Source organism: Crocodylus siamensis, chromosome 8, assembly GCF_052110815.1.
Source record: "Crocodylus siamensis isolate JL-2025a chromosome 8, ASM5211081v1, whole genome shotgun sequence".
Lineage (NCBI taxonomy): Eukaryota > Metazoa > Chordata > Crocodylia > Crocodylidae > Crocodylus > Crocodylus siamensis.
Genome location: NC_143402.1, coordinates 10,897,733 through 10,923,689, shown reverse-complemented (window position 1 = coordinate 10,923,689; position 25,957 = coordinate 10,897,733). Strand labels below are relative to the sequence as shown.

The following is a 25,957-nucleotide window of genomic DNA, read 5'->3' as shown; positions in this document are numbered from 1 at the left end:
GGGGACTCCCTGAGTGATGGAGCCGGCTGCCTTCGCCATTTCCTGCCATGCAGGGCCCAGGATTTCAGTGGCAGTGGAGGGGAGCCCTGCTGCTTGCTTCCCAGTGAAATCCCAGGACCTGCAAGGCAGGGCTTCCCCTGATGGTGCGTGAGTGCTGGGAGCTGCATGTGCACTGCAGGGAGCCCCATGTGATAGCAGCAGGCCAGCCTGGCTGTGGTCCTTGCCACCACATGCAGTGCTGGCTGGAGCTGCCAGGCAGTAGTGCCTGCATGGGCCGCAGGCACCCCAAGCGCCCACTGCCTGCTGCTGCTGCTGCTGTTGCCAGAAGGTATGCTATTGGGGGGGGGGTTGGGGAGTCCCCCACTGCCCACCCTTCCTCACACCCACACCCTGCCCAGCCAAGCTCCATGCTCCCCCTGCCGCCCTGGGCACAAGCTCTGTGCTGTCGCCAGCCCCAGCCCCATGCCCTGTGCTTCTGCCCACCTGCCCCGTCACTCCCCTGCCTGGTGCCCAGAGCAACGCGGGGGGAGCCACGCAGGTACCCGTGCGGCTGCAGCAATGGCAGCAGCAGCTCCACCCAGGAGTTGCGTGCTGGCAGGGCTGGGCCCTTCCCCGCAGGAGGGTGGGAGCGAGGCGTGTGGGCTGGGTGGGGTAGTTAGTTGGTGGATGCCCGTGTGCCAGATTCAATTCCCTGGCAGACTGAATCTGGCCCGCGGGCTATATTTTGCCCACCCCTGCATTAAGGCAACATGTCTGGGCTGCTCCGTGATGCTGAGCAGAGATGACATGCTGTACTGACTTTGCTGTCCTATTTCCAAAGGGCATTGCTGGAGCCCAGGTGAGACCAGCAGAGCGGACAGGAGAGGCAGCCTGGGGAGCTCACATGGCTTCACTTCCTTGCTGCTTGGTATAAAGGTGGTTTGTGTATTGGATGATGTCTGAGCAGGCAGGGCAGGAGAAACAGGAAGCTTCCCTGCTTAGTTAGAAAGGCCAGAGCCTAACAGCTTGTAGTGAGAGAGAGCAGAAGGCTGGGTTTGACCTCAGATGCGTCCAGCTCAGGGCTGGGCAAAATGTGGCCCACAGACCAGGTGCAGCCCGCCAGGCCATTCTATCTGGCCTGTGCGGCCCCTAAAACATTTAGAAAATTAATATTTATCTGCCCTTGGCTGCCTGTCATGAGGCCCTCTATGGCTTGCCAAAACTTTGTAAGCTGCCCTCCGCCCAAAATAATTGCCCGCCCCTGCCTGGAGCTGTGGGGTCTCCAGCTTCTGCCTGCAAAGCCCCTGGAACAGACACAGTGCCTTCCCCTGATTTTGCGCAGGGCTCAGCATGCTCTTGTGCTGGTAATCTGGAGGATTGCAACAAAAGTCCTGGCCTCACCCCCACAGAAGTCAATTCAGCTTTGGCTCTTGATTTCAATGACAAGCCCAATCTTTGATCTTGTCTGAAAAGGCATCAGTCCTGCTTCTCCACTGGCTATTGTTATTAATTACACATTAAGAGCTTTTGATCTCAGGTTGCCTTTGATCTGCCCCTCTCTCCAGCTTCCCTTGCTTATCTGTCTCTGGATCATCTCATTTGTCCTCCTTCAGCTTTTAGTGCTCTATAAACAAGGCACTGTTGGGTAGTCATACATTACCTATGAACCCTGTCAACCCCTTCATGTCAGCCAGCCACTACTATAGTCCCCTGGCTAAAATACCTTCAGGTCCTGAAGGCAGGAAGGTTTTACTGTTGTTATAGCCACATATAGGGAATATGTAAGAAGCAAGGTTTTCTTGGTAACACTTTTTTTATTGGATCAACTATGTAGCTGGGAGTGATATTAGAAAAAAGGTTGTGTTCAGATGCCCCACTAGGGAATCCTTGCTCCCTACCAATGTCCTCCAGCACCTCTCATATTTGGACTGCACTGTGCCTCCATTTAATGCCACAGATTCTCCTTCTATGTAGGGAGACTGCATCACATCAGGCAGCCAAAGCGATCGGAGGTCAAACTACACATGTCCATGTGTTTCATGTTGTAGAGCTGTGTGATTCAGTTACTAGCCTCTGGTGGCTAGAGGGGCCCACAGAGGTAGGAGGGTTGTGGCTACAGGTGATTCACTGACTCACTTAACTTCTCTGTGCTCCATTTCCCCCTCTATAAAATGGGGTATTACCGACCAGCTTTGTAAAGCACTTGGAGATTGTCTATGATACCATCCAATATTATTTTCCTTCTGTCAGGGGCAACAACTGGCATCTAGTTACTGCCACAGGTGGGTTCATCCACTTATTACAGAAAAAGAGCTGGGTACTGTGCTATGTTGCGAGAACGATATTGCTCTGGAGCTGTGAAGCCATCGGCCTGGTCTTTATTCAAACAAAGGAAACGCACCTTTGAGTTCACTCCCTTCATGTTGCCACCAGATAAAGCATTTGCCCTGTTTTAACTGTAACTTGCTTCCCCCAAGAGTAAGATTTGCTTCATCATTATCTGCAAGATCTTCAGAGATATGATGAATGTTGGTATCAGAGGGGCCTGGAGAGGAAGTGGATGTACAGACTTCTGCGTCCGTCAGCTCGTTAGCCAGGTCCCCATCACCAGGCATCTGTCTGCCTGAGAATGGGATGGAAGAGGTGGATGGTTAGAGAATGAGCTTTTACCTACCATCTTTGTGACCTTAGCAAAATCATGATGGGATCACATGAGCATCAAATCATATCAGCAAATGATTCTTAGTCTCAGTAGATTTCAAATCCTAGGATGCTTAGTTTGCAAGTGAAGTCTGGCTCTGATGCTCCTGTCTCATATGCCAGTCTTACACCTGCACAATTCCAGTGACTTCAGGTGAGTTATTGGGAGCTTATGTTCAGTTGACTATTATCCACCATTAATCTCAAGTCCTTTCCAGAGTCGCTGCTTCCCAGAAGAGAATTCGCCAACCTGCACTCTTTGTTCCTGGATCTGGGACTTCATATATATCACTGTAAGGAAATAATAGTGTTTGCTTGTGCCCAGCTGATCAAAAGATCCAGATCCCAAGTGAAACACATCCACTCAATGATGACTTCCGATTTACAATTACAAAGATCTTCGATTAATCCATTTGAAGTGTGCCACATTGCTTTTGTATCATTCTAGTTTCTTAATCATGATATGAGCCAACAGTGTGCCTTTGTTGCGAAGAAGGCTAACGGCATCCTGGGCTGCATTAATAGGAGCATTGCCAGCAGATTGTGGGAAATGATTATTCCCCTCTATTCTGTACTGGTGAGGCCACAACTGGAGTACTGTGCTTAGTTTTGGGCCCTCCACTACAGAAAGGATGTGGACAAACTGGAGAGAGTTCAGTGGAGGGCAACAAAAATGGTTTGGGGGCTTGGGGACATGACTGCTGAGAAGTGGCTGAGGGAACTGGGCTTATTTAGTCTAGAAAAGAGAATACTGAGGGAGATTTAATAGCAGGCTTCTAGTACATGAAGGATGGTTTCACAGAGGAAGGAGCTGGACTGTTCTCATGAGGTTCAACAAGGACAAGTGCAAAGTCCTGCACTTAGGACACAACAGTCCCATGCACTGGTACAGGCTGGGGCTGACGGGGTGGGCAGCAGCTCTGCAGAAGAGGACCTGAGGGTTACAATGGACAATAAGCTGAATATGAGCCAGCAGTGCACCCTTGTTGCCAAGAAGGCTAACGGCATCCTGGGTGTGTAGTAGGAGCGTTGCCAGCAGATCAAGGGAAGTGATTCTTCCCCTCTGTTTGGCACTGGTGAGGCCACATCTGGAGTCCTGTGTCCAGTTTTGGCCTCCCCCCTACAGAAAGGATGTGGACAAACTGGAGAGAGTCCAGTAGAGGACAAAAAAAATGGCAAAGGGCTGGGGCACACGACTTCTGAGGAAAGGCAGAGGTAACTGGTAGGGTTGTGCAAAGTGGGAGGTATTCGGTTCAGATTTGGCCCGATTCGGGGAACAGTGATAGAGCAAGGAGCAACGGTCTCAAGTCGCAGCAAGAGAAGTTGAGGTTAGATCTTAGGATGACTAGATGACCTCCTGAGGTCCCTTCCAACCCTCATTTTCTAAGCTTCTATGAATACAGTGTGGTACCAAGTCAGATGTCTTAACGTAAATCCAAATATATATTCCATCAAGCTTTATAAACCAAGCTTGTAATTTTATCCCAAAATGATATCAAATGAGTTACCTAAGATCCACTCTTCAGAAACCCTTGGTGACCACCATTATTTATGTTACCCAAGTCAGTTTTATGGTATACTTTAATTATAAGCAAGCAGCAAAATAGCTACTATTTGACTCGTTTTTTACTGGAAAAAAAATGAAAGACTTTTCAGGTGTGGCTTGAAAGGCCAGGTACATTTTGTCCTTTCAGTTCCATTAAGAAGAAATACTACAAATGGTTAAACGTACAGTTATTATGGAATTTACAGTTATTATGGAATTTGATTCAGTGTCTAGTGTCACTGGCCATGAGAGTTACAGAGTGAATGTTATCAACTGGTATTTCTAAAAGTATTCACATCCATTCACTTTCCCATAGGAAATCCCTATAGGCCTTTGGAAAATTCCAGCTGTTATTGTTTTCATCAGGCTGTATTTAGAACTTAAAATAGTCGATGCATTGATCCTGTTCCTGGGAAAAGCTCAAATCAGTATGATAAACCCTAGGCACATATAAACACATCAATATTTTCTTTTAAATAGCAAGGAATTGATGAGACTTACAGCTATAAGAGCCTTAAACCCAAACCATAAAACTAAATGTGGTCTCAGAGAACTTTGTACCCACAAGTCAGCATTAGTATCAGGGGAATGTGTGGTATTTAGATAAACTGAGCAGTCATCTTAACCATTTGGGTTTGTTTTGCTTTTTTTTCCCTGCGGATTCCAGGGTCTCTCACTTTGTATGCATTTATCAGGGTGCTTCTCTATTACACATAGCAGAATCTCACTTTTGGATTAATGAGAATGTGGTTAAACCTCGGAAAATAGAATCTTTATTTAGAACCATAATTAAAATATTGTTAGCATTTGTGTATACACACACACACACACACACACACACGTATAATGAAAAATTGTTATGGAAAACTCCAACTGAGTCAATGGACATTGGATTAGGTCCTGGTAACAGAGCTTTAAAGATATCACACATTTAGAGGGGCTTCTGATAAGAAGGCACCACACATGTTGTAGGATATTTTCACTTAGCAAATCACAATCATTTAGACCCATGCGCAAGGCGGTAAGAGCTCAGGAGTCAAAGACAGGCAAGAGCTCCCTGAGTGTCATGACCATCACTCAAGAGGTACCTAGCTAGAGGATGCATCTCTGTGGCTCAGGCTCCCTAGGGCAAAAGACCATTTCCCCCAGTCTGCAGACTGCACCAGTTCTTGCACTAGGGCCCGGGAGGTAGAAGTAGGCACTGCAAAGGGAAACGTGTAAAAATGGTTGGCAGCTCAGGCCTACAACTCTCATTTCTCTCTGAATTAACCTCCCCCTCTGCCAGTGGAAAATCTCTAACTCACATCAGAGGAAGTAATAGTTTCTTCCCTTTGACTAGCAGCAGTTTGACAGCTCTCGGACTCAGGCAGCTGCACAAGAAAGGCTCCGTTAATTAGCAGTTTGAGAATGAATGCAGTTTACGCTCCATGATGTCCATAATACATCACACTCAGCAGAGATGGCAGAGGAAATAAATGTGCCAGCTGGGTTTACAGCAATCACTGTCTGCAGCCGGGCTGACCCTGCACCACTGAAATCGCTGGGAACAAGCCGAGGAGAGCTGGGCACTGCAAGCTTCTTCCCGTCGGAGGCTGCGTGCCTTCATATGTCACTGGGCCCAGCCTTATGCCTTCCTTCTTTGTGTCTTCCTTGTGTTAACAAGAACTGAGAGGCCTCTTCATCTCACTGGATCAGCCCTCAGACTGGCTGCTAGTGGGGCCTTTTTTAGCGACTGAGCAATTAGTCAAGGAACAGGTTATCAGTACAACAGGACAAGGCATGAGGTGCCCCCGAGTACTGTGATTAGGGATTGTGTGCCAGTCACGGCACCCCCCTTGCTGTGGCTTTGTGCAAGGGACTCTGATCTGGAACAGCAGTCACTGCCCTTCACTGTCCACTCTGAAGAAGGGGCACTAGACCTGCGCTCCACTCCTCACAGCCATGACAGCAAACCCCTGTGCAAAAATGTTTTTCCAGCTGGGTCACTCCTCACATATGGTGACTGCAGGGTGTTCGGTGACCAGGACCTTCCTCTGCATGTAGGGCCCTGCGGCTGAAGTTGGGACTGTGGGTTTTCCACCAATTCTGCCTAGACGCATAAAAGTAGGGATTATACAGCAGGGTGTAGCCCTGGAGAGAGGAATTTGCCAGGGTGAGAAAGAGACTCTAAAATACATAGATAAAGGAAGAAGCAAGCAGGGCTCTGGAGACCTGCCTGTTAAAAGTCCACTCTTCAGAGAGGGAAAGAAAAAGGGGTGCAAGCATTCACCATGCCAGTAGCACTGATATCATCAGCATTGTACTGATGGGAGGTTGGTTATAGAATCCATTTTTTTCCTCAGCATTGTCCAAAAGTACAGCCCAGGAGCTATCTCCTGATTCGGCTGAGCTCAGAGGCCAAGCTGGGGTCTTCCATGGGTTCTGGACTTGGTCTTTCTTCTGTCAGTTCTTTTAGATGGTTGATTTTCAGTCAATCCCTCTTAGGACAGCTGCCAACCTGTAGGACCCAGGCTTCTGGATAACACTTTCCATGGAACAGACTTTTCCTGACCATCAGAGATGCTAAAGGAGCTCTTTCTCTTTCACTCCCTGGCTCAGTCTGGGAACTACGGCCAACATTGTTAAACTTGTGTGCCCAACTAGGGACCTAAATCCATACTCATGCACCTAAGATCTCAGACCGGCACTCAGACCTGTTCCCACAGCCGTCTCCTGTTCCCATACAGAAGGTCATTTGCTTCAACAGCACTCCACACGAGCCCAGGGCAGCATTTCAGAAGATCCCAGAGCAGGATGGGGACCAAGTCTAACCTGACAATTTTGTAAAGGCCTCAAGGCACACCTGCAACTCCCAGCGACTTTGATGGAAACTGAAATTACTTACAGGAATTCCTTACAGGAATAACTGAGGCCCAGGCCCAATGATTTCACAGGGAACTAGGTGCCTAAATAGGGCCTGAAGATCCCAGCACCACATTGTGGTTTGAGCAGCTCCTCTCAAATGGCAATAATATTTCTGGGGACAGAGCACATTTTTCCCACTCCTGAGGCACTTCTACTGAGAGTAGTTCAATGACGAAAGTGCTTTCTGTGTCTGAATTTCATGAATAATGGATAGTCAATGTCTAGCTTATTTTTCAAACCTTTGGGGGGGTGAACATGTGTGTGTGTGTGTGTGTGTGTGTACACATGCAGAGGCAGATCCCACACTGGTACACCTGCCCCCACCTTTGTTTCCTGGCCCACCTAAAGTTTACAGCCAAGTGCCTGGCAGTGGCAGTGGCATTTCTACTCCGGCAGTGCTAAGGAAGTCACCGGACTTCATGGCTCATGATCATCTCCCTGATCCCTTCTCCACTCTCCATTTAACAACACTCTCTTCTTTTTAATGATCTTGATAGTCCACCAATCAAACCAGCCTTTGTTCTGCCATTTCTGCCGTCTGTTCACTGCTCCTGGTCACGAAGCTCCCCTTTCACAGCCCTTCAGATTGTTTTTAATTCATTCCAGTGAAGGTCTATTTGCTTTTAAATTTCGTAATCCAGCCCTAGGCCCCCGACATACGAGTAAAGCTTCTAGTTTCTTTTCAACTGGAGAAAGATAAGTGTTGTTTTACCCGTGGTGCCCTTCACCCCGCTGCATCCCCCTTTTCAAAACCCTAGATCTGCCCATTCAGATATCGATAGGTACACACACAAACGCACATGTACGCAGATATATACACCTATATCTATCTATCGATAGATAAGCTAGATAGAAACAGACATATAATATGGATAGATAGGTATATATCTACATATATATTAATAGACGCGTGGGTATGTACGTGTAGATGCGTGCAGCTACACGTAAGCGTCAGCAGTTGCAAATTACACACATACCAATCTGCCCCAAGGACTGTGGGTGACCAGCGGTCCCGCTCCCCATCCGACCAGCTTCCTAACAAACCCCAGTGACTGCTGGGGCGCTCCCCAACCACTGGTTGTTACCTTGGCGGTGCTGGTTTTCCAGCAGCCCCGGAGAGCTGGGCACCCCCAGCCCCTGAGGCCGCCCCGCCGCAGGGCCCCAGTGAAGTGGGGCTACGCGGGCCCCCCGCAGCTCATCTCATCCAGCGGCCCCCCGACTCTTCCTGGCCGCGGGCCCCCCCCACATCCACCCTTGTGCCCCCCGGCCAGTTCTGATGGTCACAATTTCTCCCCCGCCCCCCGAGATGTGCGGGCTGGGCGCCCCGCAGCTGCCGACCCCGCCGTAGCCCGCCCCCTGCCCGCGGGGGGCCGCCCCCAAACGCGGCGGGCGGTGGGCGGGGCCGGCTCCCCCCGCGGCCGCAGTGGCCGGGCCCGGCCCAGGGGCGGGGCCTGCTCGGCGGCGGCGGCGGCGGGGCCATGGCGGCGGCGGAGATCGCGCGCCAGGTGCGGAGGGCGGCGCGGCGCGGGGCGGGCGGGGGGCCCGGCCGGGCTGCGGGGGCTCTCCCGGGGCGCCGGCGGCTCGCGCCCCGGCCCCGTCCCCAACCCCGCCCCGCCGGGCTCCGGGACAAAGGCCGGGGCGTCCCCGCCGGCCTGGCCCCTCGCCCGGGCTCCCGCGCCGCCGTGTGCAGCCTCCCGCGGGCGGGAAGCGGCGGGCCCGGGGCGTCCCCTCGTGTCCCTGCCCCGCGGGTGCGGCGCGGGAGCCGTGGCGGGAAAAAAAAAACCCGCTCTAGTATTTCCCTGTGGTGGAAAAGGCAGAGCTGGCATCCCCCGGGGGCTGCCGCCCCCGCGCCCAGCTCCTCCTCAGGAGCGGGGTTTGCCTGGACGGGCCGGGAGAGCCGGCGTGAGCCTACGCTGAGCGCCTTCGAGAGGAAATGGGATGCGGATCTTGCTGGGATCCTATGACCCCCGCTGACTTCCTGCCCTTTGGGCGGGGGGCTGGGCTCGATGGCTCCCGAGGTCCCTTCCAGCCCTGATGTCTATGAAATGCAGGAGCACAAGTGACCCCTGCTTTGGGGCACGCGCACGCTCATTCATGGGTTTGGTTTTCATGAGGTTGGGCACACGCTTGTGCGCGGGCTTGGTTTTCACGTGGGCAGGAAGGCCTGCCCGTTAACCACCTTCGGCATTACTTTTTGGCCAAAAAGAGATACCATTTCTCAGCCTTGCTCTTCTTCGGCTTATTTACCTACTCATGGTTATTAATAGGGACTATCTTTTGCACGCCAGAGCTCTGCATCTGCCGTAGGCACAGACCTGGGCTGCTCCGGCGTGTCCCGGGTGGCGTCGGAGCCTGCGCGTGCTCCCGCTCTCGGGAGCGTTTCGCGGAGGGGCGCTTTCCTCGTGCAGCTGTCAAAGGGCCCACCTGCCGCTGGGAGCATCTGGGACGCGGGCTGCTGTTTTCCAGATAACTCTGGAGAGGAGGGATTGAGCTGCTCCCGAATCGCTCCATTTGTTATGCATTTAATTTTGTTGTGTAGTCAGTGCTTTCCTGATGCGTTGGCTTGTCAAGGCATTCGGAGAGCTGTTGGTGCCTGGGGTGGGTTTCCAGCCTTCGCATCCATATGCTGAGACTGAAATAACATTTGAGACGAGCGTTTGTCGCTTGATCTTTAAGCAGTAGATTTTTCCATGACAAAAAATCTCATTTAAGCTGATCAATGCTGCTTCTGCCTAGCCGGTTTGTGACACAGTTTCCTCCTGAACGTACCCGCTGGCTTGCTCTTTGCCAAGGTCTCTGCATTGAGTAGCTTCTTTTGTCTCCGTGCTTTCTGAAGTAAATTCAGCATTGCAATCTCATAAGATAGGTACCAGACTATTCATCATAAATCAGTGGAAACTGATATGCTCTGGCCGGTCTCTCGCTAGCTAGTGATTTAGAGGATGTTTGGTTTTCAGATGGACAAGAAATTGGCGTCCCACAAGCAGCAAATGTCGGGGTTGTTGGTCGAGTCATGTTGTCTAAGGCACTGGCTTGAGGCTGTGCTTTACTGTATTCCTGACAGCAGAAGGGGAAGGAAGCAGAGGGCTCCTATCCCTGCCCGTATCAGAGAAGTGGGGGCAGGAAGGCTCCTGGGCTTTCTTGTGGTGACAAATAACCAGATAGCCCCACGTCACCACTTTGATTCCAGCCCAGGCCAGCAGCAGTGGCGAGTTATTGCCACGTAGCGGTGGTGGAGTGGGCTGTATGATGTGTCCCCTGGGAACAAGGACCCCCACTAGACTCACGCACAGCACAAAAATAACTGCAGAGTGGGAAGGGCTGGCTTGGCAGCATCTTATCAGCTTCTTTGGCCTCCTTCAGGGTCTGGTGGATTTGATACTTTCATGAGCATTAGGTCCTTAGTTTGGATGCTGATCCTCAGGGGCAGAACCCTAATGTCCAGCTAGGATATGCTTCGAACTGGGTGTAGGGGCTTAAATGATGCATTAGTTGGTAGGATCAGAGTCTAAATTTACACAGGGATTTCTCAATTTCTAGAGTATAAGCTGGGAAGGAGGTGCCAGAAACCATTGTTGTTGTTTAAGAGAACTTTTCTTGGGCACACGGAATAGCCTGATGCTTCCACAACCTTTGGCAACGGCATTAAAATGTGTAAGCCATGGGGCTGTCACAGTTTGTGATTTCAGATGCACTTGCCTGTTCTTGCATATTGAATGGACGAGGAATAAAATAGAGAGCAGTAAATTCCCCCCCCCCTTTTCATCAGTGTTTAATTGAGAGTTCGTTCTTTCTTTCTCTCTTTCTTTCTTTTTTCAAGCTACTGACTTATTAACCACAGGGAAAGATAAAGAACATGAAGCCCTTGCATTCCACAAAAGAAATGCAGGCATCTGAAATGTAGGTATTTACGCTGCCCACAAGAGACTTCTGTTATAGCGTGAGAGGAACACTTGTACAAGGGAAGAGGAGTCAGTAAAAGTGTTGCTCTAATCTGTCTTCTGATCAGAGCGAAATAGCCTATATGAAGTGGATACTATAATACAGCTTTGCTTGCAGAAAGGCTGTAATACATCTTTGCTTGCAGGAAGGGAATTTGCTGTAGTGCTTTTCCAGTTTAAAGATAAAAATCTTCTTATTTGCTAAAGCCTGAACTCTTGATTCCACCTCCTTTCTTCAGTTTGACATCTGACTCCTAAAGCAGCTGTTTATTGAGGAGCAAGGTGTGTTTAACTTGAGCCTTGACCTTGAGCTGGGAGTCCTACCTGCTGCCTTAGAAGACAAGAACGTTGATTTAGTCCAAATTTCTTTGACTGCAGCTTGGTGCATTTCCATTAAGTAAACACATCCAAAACTAGCAGAGAGAAGCCCGTCTACCCTTTGAAAGTCATTAGAGATTCTGTTAATGGTTCGGAATCTGAAATTAATATTAATGTTGTGGATGTATTAATACATCAACATCATTCATCTCAACGATCACTAATATCCTTTTAACATTAAATGGAAAGAAGGCATTTTACAGGGTTTTCTCACACTGTCTTTTTGTAACCCACATGTTGAATTGTGGACCTCAGTGTACTACTCCATTAAGCTGTCCTGTATCGCACGATCAGCATTCCTGTGTCAGAGCAGTTGTCAACTGGAGGCTGTCCGCTCTCACTTCTCCTTGGTCTAGGCATGAAATGACTTGCTGTAGCCACCAATAACATCCTCCATGATTCAGGGCATTGGTGTTGATGATGAATGCAGTTGCTCACTTCCCAAATTATGTCCTGCTCCATCCCACTGCAACAGCCTTTCTCACAGGCTGACTATTTTACCAGGTTTCCCTGTAACTAAGGCCAAAGTAGAGGTGTGGTTTCAGCAAGACTTTCTTAATTAATTTCCCATCCTGTTGGCCTCTGAAGAAATTAAAATACTTGGAGTACACATCTCACAAGTTTAACTAGGCTAATATCGAACCTGTAACACTTTCAAGCATAATGTAACTTACCATCATCTGCATTTGGCTGAGCCAGCTTGTAGGAGATTCAACATATTCATGTTTTCAAAGTCCTTCTAACACTTCTGCCTTCTTATTCTGCAAAAGACAGACTAGACAGCAGTGGGGACTGTAGCATGGAAAAAAAGTCAAAGAATTAGCTTGTAGAGACTCCAAAGACAGAAAACACAATTCAAAATCTTCCCGCTTGGGAATTCTTTTAGCTGGACAGCAGTAACCTGATATGGTAGCAAATTGTTACACAGAAGAGAAACTCTGAAACAGGACCACATGGGGAAAACTCTGAGGCATCACATTGCTCTTTTTATTCATCTAAATCTGATTTATGGCAAAGGCGCTTTACTGTCTTGAGAGAACAGATAGCACTTCCTATCCGAGGGGCCACTCCGCATACATGGAAAGGCAATCTGGTATTTTGGTACAGTGCCAATAACCCTCTCGTCGACTTCCCAGATATGCAGTCTACCAGGTTTTCTTTCATTACAGGAAGGCATCAGCTTTAATATATGAGATGCAAAAGCATTCTTGCCCATTAGGAGATTTTCTCCAGAGGATATTGCTGTTGAACTGAAAGACTGATTCTGTTTATGAGCCCTTCTCTTTGGGACTTGTGTGTGTACACTTACTTTCAAGTTAGACCCTTCTTGGATACAGCTACGAAAGGAAGAAACACTCAGAAAATGTCCTGACCCCAGCACATTTCTGCACAAGTCTTTTGAGGAACAGTAGCAAATGCATATCCCACATTTTGCATGCTGGACCTGATCTCCCAATTGCTCTTCAGCATAATCCAGGGCAGACAGGTTTTGAATAATAGCCTGTTGCAGCCAAAAGTACTGCCTGGGCTTAAAGTAAGTTCCTTCCGTTCCGAATGAAGTGACAAGCATCTTAAAGGAAGAGCTGGGGCAATGCATGAGTTGCCCTCGTTACTATGTATTTTATGAGGGAACCACTGTGTGCATCCATATTCTGAGCGCTGAGCCACCATTTGGTGACCTGGGGCCTGGAAAGTATGTGTGTGAGTCTGAGCAGGGCCATCAGTTTCCTCCTCCCCAGCCGTTGTTCAGGTTGTTGATGACTTTCTGATGTTCCTCAACTGCCTAAGCTGGGGCCATTATTTTTCTAATCTGTTGCACTGTTGTTGTTTTTTCTTTCACGTCCTCCATAGGAAGGGCTGAGGTCTCTCCTAACAGTGCAGCAGCATATACTTGATACACTTAAGTAATTTGCATGCTATTTGTAGATTTTTTTGTTTACTATGGAGGCGAAGTTACTCTGATTAAAAAAAAAAAAAAAAAGGGGGTAATATGCACACTGTTTTCTGCTCTGTCTGTAACGGATGCGCACTGCGGTTTGAACAGTGTTTTAAAACCACAGGTGACATTTGAAAAGAGGCTGCAGGAAGCAAATGGTAGGTGAAGTTCTTCATGGTGAAAGGCACATTGCCTCGCTGCTTATGGCTCAACATCTAACGCTCGTTTTGTTCCATCTGGATCACACTTATATTTAGGAATGTGGCGTGAGGAGGGGAGGTTTGTTCTTAGTGAGAGCCTACGCTTCCACCCACATTTCCTGGAGCAAATCAGGTTGGATTTTTAGGGCTTGAAGTAATGTTCCAGCCCTGCAGTTTTCAGGCTTGGTACTAAACATTCGTTCCATTTCACCCTCTCTAGGAGGAAATCTGCGCTTGCTATTCCTTCTCCTTGGCGTTCGTTGTATTGATCAGGGAGTGGTATATTTTTATTGGGGTAGTGAGGTAATGGTGTCCACTCATCAGAGACTCTGTATTTGTTGCTTTTGGCTTGGAGGGTTTTTACTCATACTTGCAAAAGGCGCAGGAATTGGAGCCTTCTGATCCATCTGTGGTATAAAGCCATCTACTTGCTACCCTTATTCTTTTTTCACATTATTAGAAGGTACCGCTGCAACCTCGGAAGGCCTTAGAAATAGGCCAATCATCCCTTGGGTGACTATAAGGCATTCCTCCCAGTAGCATGTGATTTGGAGGCAAGGTGCTTAGGAATTCACAAAATACCATATTTGGTGAACATCTTGGCAGGAAGAAGCAGATGAATACACAAAATATGGCTCAAGGGAAACATATTTACACAGAACAGGGCTGTAAATCTTGCTAATGGCTGGAGTGTATTTGGATCGTCCCATTAAAACACCCCATCCCACCCCACCCCCTTCTCCCCACAATCGGCCAATAACACTTGTGGTGTTGTCTGTTCTAGGGATTTTTCATGATGGCATCTTCCCTCTTCTTTCTATGGAAGAGAAATATATTAATGATATTTTAAAATGGACTCAGAATATGTGAAGGTATAAATCTGGAAGGTAAAATGCGAATGTAGCAGACATTGGCCACTTATTTACTGCATTTCTTCTAATAAATTTATGCTGCATTAAAAAAAATCTGGAAGAGAATTTTCTGCATTAGAGATTGAAATGCCTAGCTAATGATGTGCTTTAAACTGGAGACGGAAATGTCTCCATAGGGAAAAAAATGCTCTTGCTGTCTCTCATGCATGCATATGAGATTAATGCAAAAATGTCATTTGGGATGAACTAGGCTCTGATTAGGCATCTTTACACAGTTCAGTTATTTGTTGTGCAGATTTCCTGCTTTTATTTGAAATTGCTTTGAACTTGGTGCTGTGGCCAAATGAAAACTTCTAAAAGGCTAGCAGGGAGGAGCAAGCCATTCATTTAAAAGAGGGACTAGGCATCTCTGGTCATCCCTATGCTGAGCCCAGAATTTCCTCTGCTTTGCTGATGCTTTAATCACTGGTGACAATCATTCACACCGCAGTAGTGCTGCTTGGCTGGATGGCTGGCAGGTTGTGACAGCCCCTCCACGCCTGTCACCAGCTAGGCCCAGTGGAGACTGGAGAGACTTGAAGGTTTCCTCTGTGTTTTCCCCATTTGCAGCTGCACATGGGGCTGTGTTGTTAAAGCCATACTGCTAAGAGTTATATGTGTGTAAGAGACTTTGTAGGACTTAGATGGTCCTTCTTCACAGATCCCAAGCTGAGATACAGGCCCTTGTGCACCCCACTCAACGCTGTGTTCAGATTCATGTTCTGAGGTGACAAGTGCTTAGAAATCTTTTTCAAGTCACAGTATTTCCTGGACTGTCTGCCACCTCTTGTGCAGAAGCATGCAGGAGAGTACTGTATGCAATTTATCAACTGCTAATAGTTACGTAAAACATAGCTGTATCTTGGACAACAGCCACAAAATCCTCACAACAGTTGCAGATGGGGGGGATAGACCTTTTAAGAAAGATTTATTCTTTGCTGAGTCTTTTAGTGAATTTGAATTTGTTTCTGTTCCTAATGACCATTGTTTGGATCCAAGTAAAATCCTATGCGTTTACTAAGATGTTGCCATGTTCAGCTGCTCTTTTTTTAAGTGTCATTGTCTTCAGCCATTCTGCAGTACTTGCATTTCACAGCTATGTTGTGTTTTTTTGTCACTTTTGTCTCCCTATTGGGGAAGAGTAAAATTTTAAGTTACTAATTTTTTCAGCGATCTTTTATTACAAATTAAACACAAGAGGAGCCATAGTTAACCAGCTGTTTTCCAGGGCAAGGAATCTTTTGTTTCCATTAAAGGTCAATAATTGAGTGTCTAAGTATTCTTTCAATAATTGCACGTCAGAGCTTTACTAATGATACATAAAGTGTACACGCACACTTGTCTCTGTTTTAAATGTAGTTCTCTAATATTTCTGACAAAACAGCCTGCAATGCAAGACAAATTGAGTATTTTGTTTGCATTGTCTGGAGCCATTGATTAAGCAGTTCAGAAACTATGCTGACAGGAGGTAGATTTACAATATACACAGGGATCTGGGAGGGAGAACTAACACACTGTGCCTGGGAGGTCTGAAAACTGTCAAATGGATGCATGTGGTGTACTGGGAAGGAGTAATAAACGTGTTTCAACCATTCTAGGGTGAAGGATGTCGTACCGTTCCCCTTTCCGGGCATGTTGGATTTGACAGTTTGCCTGACCAGCTGGTTAATAAGTCGGTTAACCATGGCTTCTGTTTCAACATCCTGTGCGTGGGTGAGTATTTCCATTTTGGGAAATTCTTTTGCTAAACAGGGCTTCTCTGCAACTGGATGTTGCTTCCAGGTAATTGGGTTAACAAGGTAACTTTGATTTATTTGGCAGACAATTCCACTTGTCCCCATCATCTGACCCACTTGCAGTACCTGAATGAGAGAGAACTGACATGCGGGGGAATGTGCTGTCAAAGCTATGGGGAAATGCAATATCAAAACCTAAAGGGCAACGAACTATGGAAATCACATGTCTAACATCTCAGACTATTGCAACTTTCATTTTTAATACAGTCTTTTTAGTTAGCCAACTCATTCTTCAACTTTGTTTAGTCAAATCCTGGATCACGGCTCTTCTCAAAGAAGTAAACGCATTTTCCATTTTTTAAGCATGCACGCACATATATGCACACACTTCTTTTCATATAAAATTTTAACTAAATTACTGTCTAGACCAGTGGGTGGGTCCACACACTATAATCCAAACTGCCATCACACTGCTTTGTTGCTGCACCTTCATTGTTTTTTTTCCACTGCTGTAACATCCAAAGGAATCCCATGTGGTCTTCTGTGGGATTACAGGCCTAAAGAGCCTTTTCTCAGCACAACCTGACAATTATAAAAAGTTCCATGCTTATTCCTCAGTATGAATAAGCATCTTCTATGGATCAGTGGAAAAAGTCCATCGTGCTTCTAACTGATCTATGCCCAGTCACCCAAGGTGCGAGATGTGCGGTGTCACCTGGCTGCTGCTGTTCCAGATAGACTGCAGGTGCAGGGGTCTGGTTTTAAGACAGTGGCAGGTGCAATGGGAAGGAGACCTCTAAGGTTTAATAAGAGCAAAATTCTGCTTTCAAATTCTGACAGTGTGGCTAGCCTGACAGTCAGCCCTCCCTGTTTGTATCCTTGAAAGCGCAAGGTGTGTAATGCAGTGTGTGACACTTGTTTTCTCTGTGATGATGAGTTCATGAGAAATTCATAAGACAGGAAGAGCTCAGTGCTGAGAGCTGAGCTCTGCTGAATGGACGGGGGAGAATGTTTTCCCTTACAATGGAATTCCTGTGAGATGACAACTTGCTAACGAGCAGAGGTCAATGTACGGCTGGGTTGTTAGGTAATTCCTTTCCGTGTAAACATGATGTACCCCTATGAAACTCCAAGCTGAAGTCCTCTGTGTGTGTGTATACAGATTGATAGATGTGTGTGTGTGTTTCCTGTTGTGTTGGTTATACTCTTATTAAGGGGCTGTGTGTTCTGACAAGATCTGTGTCTGGAGAGGTTGCTATATGTGCAAATTAAAGCTTGGTAACACCAAGCTATAAAGTTAGTACATGTTTTTGAGATCTAACTTTATAGCTGGGTGGAACTTTTTGTGGTGTAATAGTTACTTTCCATGTGTAGCTGGTCTCAAGGTAATTGTGCGATTAACCAGTAAATTGTGTGATACTTACAATGCAGGGGGGGGCGGGGCTTGGTTATGCATATCCTCCTTGATAGTAGGGGAGCAGTTACAGTTAAATACTTCCGAGTTCTTACATGCAGGAAAAAAAAATGAATATGTTAATCAGATTTTATAAATTAAGACTATCAAGGATTCACCAAGATATAATATTGCAATAAATGTTGCAGGTCTTAACGTTGCTCTTATAAATGCTCATACGAGAGCCACTTTACTATCTTAGCTTCAAGTGAAACTTTGTAAGAACCAAACAAAACAGAGAAATAAACAAAAAAAGCTTACTTGGCAAAACCCCCTCTTCCAAATGGCCCCCAAAGACAGGAGAGGGAACTCCCCAGGCCTTGGGTGAAGGACGCAGGTCTTTTGTTTAACAAAAACCTGAACTCTTAAACATCTGGGGGGGAGGAGTGTGTGTGTGTGTGTGTGTGTGTAGGGGGGGAACAACTTCCCCTTCTTGTGCTAGTGAAACCCTATGAGCCAATGACACACTGGTCCTACCAGTTCTCCTCAAGGCAAAGTCTTCCAGGGAAGCCAAACTAGTGACCACATGAGGTTTTAATGGAGAAACATGAACTGGGAGAGAGTTACTCTAACTACTTTTGTATCTTGATGTTGAAAAATAGGCCCAGACCCATTTCCTTCCCTTCACACCCTTTCTTCACAAAGTATTCAATGAGGAGTAATTCTTTAACAGGAAACTGTTACTGTATTAGCTGACAAATGTCCATAGGAAGGCTGTTAAATGCCACAGAACAACTTTGAAACACTTTCCTTTTCAATCATAAGTAACATTGTTTGGAGGATGGAAGCCATGTGGAGCTCCTAGTCAATACCACACTGGATATAAGAATATGTGCTCTATTAGCTTTTAATGGATCCCTTAACGCAATTACATGGTATCAGGGAACACTTTAAAAGTGCTTTTAGCAAAAAGTTCAAATTAAGGCCCCTTTTAGCTGCTTCATGTCGAAATCCATCTCCCACATATAATTTTTTTGTTTTTAAATGAAAAATAAGGCGCAAAAACATAACCAAACAAACACTAGAAATTGTAAGGTCGAGGGCTTGACAATCACTTTCCTCCCAGGGCTGTAATGAGAAAGTGCTACTTGCCTTCCAGCTCAGTGCACCGGTTGGGTTAATATTTTTAGTGCCCCAGACAGATCCCTTTGTGCTGTCAATGTTGTTTAGTGAGAAGGAGATGGACAGTGAACTTGGCCGGTAGCTCTCAGTAGCATTTCAGCTTAGGGTATGGCAGATTATGGTTGTGTTTAAACTGGTGTTCCACTGGATGCAAGTGGTTCTTCCTACCTCCTTGGAAAATTGTTTTAAACAGGAGTGTCTGCTGTCCTTGCATTTGCTACATTGAGAAACTGCCAGTATCCAAAAACAGTCGTTGATCTCATAGTTTATGACCTAGTTGCTCAAGGAAAAGAGAACCAGCTCCAGCAGACAGGAAGCAGCAGACTCATAAAACTTGGAGTAGCACCGCTTCTTAATGGGAAACCATCCTTTGTTATCCGATTAGTTTTAGTCTAAGAAGTAAAACTTTGCTCCAACGTGAAGCCTGGTATTAGTGGCTGAGTACCCCTGACAGCTGTGCCAGGGGGTGTCAGGGCTGAATATGACTCCTCCTCTGGTTCATTTGGAGTCATGAGTTTATTAAAATTGTACCACAAAACTCAGTTCAGCGATTTCGGGGTGATCTGTCTTGTCAGCAGCCTAGCTGTGGGCACTGAGACTGAGATGGCTGTGGGTGGCTGCGGTACATAGTAACAGAAGAGGAGTAACGGTTTTTGAGCTGTTATTTGAAGGGGCCATTGTTATAATGTAATAACTCCTAAATTGATGGTGCTGATCAGGCAGGGCTTGCAACAGGCAGGTTGCTTGGACTATGGGAGAGCAGATGGAGATGGAAGAGTGCGTGCAGCTTTCTCAGTGCAGGGACAAATTCTGCCCTCCTGTACATGTGCACAGTTTCCAGAGAAAGTGGTGGGTTGGTTTTGTATTTAGGTCTTGGGAGAATTTGCACTGCTGATTATAACAAGAAGCAGCTGAACTAGTAGGAAGGCCATTCGTTTGGCAAGGTCCTCTGAAAATCCCCTGCTTATTTTCTCCCCTGTTATTGTTTCACCTCCTTGGAACAGGAACTACTTGCCATTCAGTACATGGAGTGAAGGGCTGTTTGGCTCTCTCAGGCTACAAAGTACTGGTTTTAAAATAGTGCTTTGTTCCTCCTCTTTCCATTGGGAAGCACAAGAAACATCCTGCAGCCAGAGAATTGTGAGAGATCTCCCTATGCCTGGCAGATGATGGGAACCATTGCTGTCATCCCCTTCCTCCCCCATCCTCCCCTCCTTGCTCTAAGAGACAGCCTCATCATGCAGAATGGCTGCAGGGTATGTCTGGATGGGGATGTTAAATTGGATTAGCTTTAATGTTCATATTAAAGTGCCTAGTGTCTACACACGGTTTTTTTTTCAGATGGAACGATTTGTTGTTTCAGGTCCCAGTAACGAATCCTCTTTGGAACAGAAATTAGCTCTATCTTGAAGTGTTTTATTTGCTTTCTAAACTACAGCCTCTGGCCATCCTCTCACTCCTCACAGTGGTGCAGCCAAGAGCGCCACTCTGTGATGCCAGCTAGTTGCAAGGTCCTGTACCCACGCCCATGGGAGCAGCTGAGTCTCTAGCATAGCCTCATGCCTGCAGCTGCCTTTGGACTGCTGCATCTCCAGCCCTGTCCAGAGGAACGCAGGCCGGACAGGTATTCCTCTGCTCTGGCAAAGGAAAGAGCCAAGTCTTGGAAGAGGACCCCCAGTAGAAGTTTCTTGAAATCAAAACAGGATCTTGGTAATGCTCCCAATGCATGCCCCTCCTGGGAGCCCCTGGACAGGTTTTTTTTTACCCCAAAAGAGGGCTGTGGTGGACACTTTCCACAGAGTGCTCAAGGCACTACTTGTAGCAGGAGCAGGAGCTTCACCTGGGAAGACCAAATCCACATGAAGCAGTAGCTGAGGATGTGCCTGCAGCCTGTCAGTTTAATAGGGAGGGGAGCTCTACCAGGAAGCATCGTGCACTGTGTTAAAACTACAGTGGGGTTCAAACTACTTTCCCCCAGGCCAGTTGTCTGTGGCTGTGTTGGGTCCAGCTCAGGGGCTCATCACCTGCTCAAAATTTTCATCCCATCCTCAGTGTGGTCAAGATTGCATCTGCACCAGCCTTAGTGCTGTGAGGGCTTTATTTCCCTGAAATATCAAATCCCACAGCTCTATTTCTGTCCCCAAGCTGTCTGCTGCTTGCTTTGCTTGCTGTCTGAGCCTGGCCCTGCTTGTCCCAAATCTCCCTGCACTCAGATGGCAATGCCATGTGAGTTAAAAATCAGGATCAAACGCTTTGAATGTGGGGACATTGTCACAGTGTGCATCTCAGCTGTAGCTAACATCTCAGTGCATTGCTACATTAAGGTTTATGTGGTAAATTTTTCCAAAATTGGGCTGCAGAGTCATTCCAGAACAGAGAGGAACTGCAAAGCCATCTCGTCTATTTTTAATTATTCCTTCAGGATTGTTAACCCTTTGTTCAGTTACTGCAACAGTTAATTTTTTTTTGCCAGGTACTTTGTGCTGATCCACACGTGGCCTTAAAAGAGAATCTGATGCAGTGCAACCCACTCGGGTCTCTGGTACAACAGAGATTTTACACTTCTTCCCCAGCTAGTGTGTCAGCCTGGCAAACAACAGGGCTAGGCATAGTTTTCATAGCTTTCTAGAGTCAGAAGATCGTGGAGTCTGACCCCTGCTCTGGGCAGGAAAGAGTGCTGGGGTCAAGTAACCCCAGCCAGGTGCTTGTCTAGGATGCAGGGCATCTTTCTGGATTTAGCCACTGCCTTTTGGAATCTGATCCTTCTGTCTCCTGGGGATGTGCATTGCCCAGTGTAAGGAAAGCAGATGTGAACACATATAGTGTAAGGCCCATCTACCAACTCCACCGTTACCTAGCAGCTTGGGTTGGAGATCCTAGATGAAGGGAAAGTGAATTGGGGAAGATCTTTCTTTCTTGAAGTGACCCACCACATAGGAAGAGAAGATGGGAACATCTTTGTGAAATAGCGCAGAAAGCACTGTTTATCACTGTTGGAGTGGGAGTGAAGGCTTGGGTTTTCTGACCCTTTCTCTTCAGTACCTGCCACACCACAGCTCACACACACTGGGACCTTGTCTGCTGAGAGGCTGGCAAACCTCTGAGCAAACAAAAACAGGATGAGAGAAAAGACTTGGGAGGAACTAGTGACTGTACACCCACACAGGCATCAAGGGCAGAACCCATGGGCCTCAGAAAGGGTCACGGTGCAGCTGAAGATGGCCTCTGTGCTGCAAGCCAAGCCCAGCAATGCAACCTAGCAGCCTCCTGCAAACATGCCCCTCCTGGGGCTTCCTTTTTAGATGTTTAATTAGTTGCTAGACCCTTCCTTCCCAAACCAGCTGCTCCCAGCATGCACCTCTCCACAGTATGGGACTGTAGGTTTGCTCTGAGGTCTCAGCTGACTATTTTTTATTCCACTCAGCAACTTTTTTTCTTCCTCCTTGCTCATCGTCTGTTGCTGTTTGGGGGTCTGCTTGGAGGGCCAGTCTCCAGGCCAAGTGGCTGGCCAGTGAGGGGTAATTGGAGGATAAGATGGTCTCTTGGAATAAATGGAGGCCTTGCAGCTCCATTGAGATCCATGCTGGTCCCAGGAGCAGAGATTTATACATTCCAGCGAGCTCAAGTCTGTAAAAAGCCCGGCTTCATCAATTCTTTTCTTGAGCACCCGCTAGTATCAGCAGACCTGCCATGATGAATAACCAGCCTTGTAGTATCCTGGAGAAATACCCAGTTCTGTGGATAAACTCTCTTGATGGGCCTACAAGCCCAGGCCAAAGCTCCTGCAGAGGTTGGGAACCCCATGATGCAAACCAATTAATAACTTCTGTTTTTAATGAAGCTTTATAACCCAGGACAGCCAGCACTGAACCAGTTAGATGCTCACTGACAGGGATCAGGGTGGTCAGTTTGTAGATGACCTTGGCCCTGGCCCCATGCCCCTCCATGAGAGGCAGTGCCACCGAAGGGACGTTTCTTGTTGCTGCTCCTCTGAGGTGAACTCCACAGATCTCTAGGAAAGTGGCTTCTGTCCTGAATTTATGAAGCCACAGCTGGTCCTCCAGGTTGGCATCACTGCTATGTCCCACCTACTACAAAGAGCACAGATGTGTTGCTCCCCTGAGCTCCAGATAAGTGCCCTTTAGGAGTAATTGTGTGAACTTCCCCTACCTCCTGCTTCAGTGCATTGTAGCTGACTCGCCACAGCATCCCAAGCCTCAAGCTTTGGCGCCAAACCCATGTGTCTGTTCCCTCTCCGTATTAACATCTGCATTGTCCTCCTGGTGCAGTGTGTTTGCCGTGACAGTGCCCTCCAATATGTCCTCAGTGTAGCCTGACAGCAGTTCAGAAACGGCAGTGGCAGAGTACAGAGGACTTCTGGGATGCCAGAAGAGGAGTCTCGAGTTTATTTCACCCCCAAGTAAGTCCCAGCGCTCCATCTGATTGTGCTGGTGTGGCATGCTGCAGTGCAGAGCGCCATGTAACAGGAGGAGATGTTTGCTTAGAAAGCTGCACAGTTAACTTGGAGAAGCGGAACCAGGCAGACACCGTGATCAGCCAGAGAAGTACTTTTAAGCCAGTGTAACAAATCGATATGGATTTACTGCAGCTCGACCTACTTAATTCAGTGCCTTGAAAGCAAATAGAGTAATCTCTCCTAACATCCCAGGGTACGCCAATTCTAGCTGGTCCCTAATCCAAATCTCCCAACAGGTGGGATGTTATTAGACTGTAAACTACCTTCCTGTCACGGAAGCCAAAAAGGGCCTGATTTGGCTTTAAAATACTTTTCATATTTAGAAGGGAAGCTCTCAAACCTAGGGGCTGGGCAACCGTCTGATCACCAGACTTTCATCTCCAACAAGCCAAGTGCTAGGAACCTTTGCTCCAAGCGTCTCCAGACTCTGCATGCAGTCAGATATTAGATCTTCAAACTGTCACTGTCCAATCTGTTGTGTAGGTGCAACTTTAGCACTAGGCCAAGATGGAATTTAGTGAGTCCAAAGGCTTGGATGGGTGCATTTTTTAGTTCCTGAATCTTATTGGATTTAATGGCAAAACATGGCTCACATGTGTCCTATGCTGCTGCTTGGCACACTCGCGTACTATGGAGCTTCTGTCCATAGAAGGCTTCTTGGGGGAGCTCAGCATTGTGAGCTCAATAGGCAAAGCCACGTGGTTTTCACTGACCCCTAGTCGAGTGTTGCAGGCACGGCCTGCTGGGGTGTTGTGTGCTGCAGGGTCATGAAGAAGATGCTTAACTGCAGGAAACCACCTGTTAAAGCAGAAATACAGGAAAAAAATTCACAAATGTGAGGTTGTGGAGGCATCTCAGGACTCTAGCTTGAGACAGCCTTTTTGGAAGCATCCTGTGAAGGGCACATGCAGAGTGAAACTGTTCTTCCTCTACCCTCTTCTCAACTGGCCTCAGTTTGAAAGGTTGCCAAAGCAGCTAGGCTGCCTCTGCATTTGCAGTGCATTTTAGACCAGGGGTGAAGCTTGTGAGCCCTGCTAGCGACTGCTGCAAAGTGCTGCATGCAGTGTGTTTGGAATTGCAAGGCTTTTGCTTTTGGATTGCCCTTGTGGCTGGTTTAGCTTCCTGATTAGGGCTGGATTAACCCTTTAGTGGGCCCTAGGCAAACAAACTTGTGGGCCTCTGCTTAATACTGTATATTTACATTACTTTTGTCACTCAATAATTATAATATGTAAAATAAGCACAGATGAACCCCTTCTTCATTTGGGGCCCTAGGCATGCGCCTTGTTGGCTTATGCATTAATTCAGCCTTGTTCCTGGTGCAGCAAATCGTAACAACAGCAGGTCACCACTACCTCCTTTTCCTGAGCACATTTCCAGCTCCACCTTATGGAGTAGCCCACAGCAACAGCCAAAAACATGGCTGCAGGTACCAGACAGCTTGACATGGGGCGGCACCTTTCCCAGTGCAGATGCACCTTGTTAGAGTGGAGCATAGCGGTGCCTTTTGCACAGTGACACTCGTAGTGTCCCTCCTCCCTTAATCTCCATTCATCCTCTTGGCTTTCTGGAGAGGATTCCAGTGCTGTCAGCTGGAACCAGCCCAGACAACTCTCCCTCTTGTCCTTTTTACCAGCCCATCTGTTCCATCTGGACTCCTCTCTCCTTGCAAGGAGCAGTTGGCACCATTCGCACCCCTTTTGCCAGCTGAAAATTCTTTCCATCGTGGGAAGGAGCTCCTCAGGGCTGGAGCATTCCTCTCTCGCTGCCCCTTTCCTTTAATGCAGCCCTGTGCTCTATCTCCGGTCGGACTTTGTAAGCAAGCAGAGATTAATATCTCATGTTATTCTTGTAGCATTAATGCCAGCTGCTCCGCTTACCCCTTGCGTATCTCTCATCTTGGAGAAAGCATTCACTCCACTCTCGGTGCAGCCTATTTCAGTTGCCCCCGTACCTTCTCAGGGCTGCAGTGTTTGCATATTCAAACTGCAGGGAAAGTTGTACGTGTTTGGGCGGGTAGTTTGGTGGGGTTGTATGGGGGTGTTGCTTTTCTTTTTGTCTAGGTAAAGCTCTTTGGGTGCCTGCATTTTTATTAGCCTTAGTTGTTTCTCAAGGTGCCTCAAACCTTGATGTACAGGGCAAGTTTAATTTGGTGGTGGTCCAAATCTAATTTAAATACAGCATTGTTTTGATTTAGCACTTTTGGGAGGGAGGCAGGAGCTAGGATTATCAAATCCAGGGTTGATTTTTACAGATCTCAGAGTTTTTATTGACATTCACCTGTAGGACCCTGTTAAGAGCAATTGATGCTTTTATTAGGACCGAGGTCGAATGGTCATAAACTGCTACAAGACCGTTTCAGGGTGAACATAAGGAAGAATTTCTTTACTGTCCGAGCCCCCAAGGTCTGGAACAGCCTGCCATTGGAGGTGGTTCAAGCACCTACACTGAACACCTTCAAGAGGAAATTGGATGCTTATCTTGCTGGGATCCTATGACCCCAGCTGACTTCCTGCCCTTTGGGCGGGGGGCTGGACTTGATGATCTTCTGAGGTCCTTTCCAGCCCTAATGTCTATGAAATCTTTGTCCTGAGCTCTGTGCTGCAGCGAGGGTTGGAGTGATCTCTGTATTTCTTTTGCTGCAATGAAATGTGGGTCAAAAAGTCACCAGCTG

At 47.3% G+C, this 25,957-nt stretch overlaps 1 protein-coding gene across 5 annotated transcripts in view; it reads left to right on the top strand.

The window, feature by feature from the left end:
• Positions 1-8,533: 8,533 nt before the first annotated feature.
• Positions 8,534-25,957, top strand: part of SEPTIN6 (septin 6) — a 38,345-nt gene continuing 20,921 nt past the window's right edge. For all 5 annotated transcript variants that reach the window (XM_090059326.1, XM_090059328.1, XM_090059324.1 and 2 more), the window contains exons 1-2: positions 8,534-8,634; positions 16,094-16,208. In XM_090059326.1, the coding sequence (XP_089915452.1) occupies positions 8,608-8,634; positions 16,094-16,208 (142 nt within the window). In that variant the 5' untranslated portion in view covers positions 8,534-8,607. The remainder of the gene's footprint in view (positions 8,635-16,093; positions 16,209-25,957) is intronic.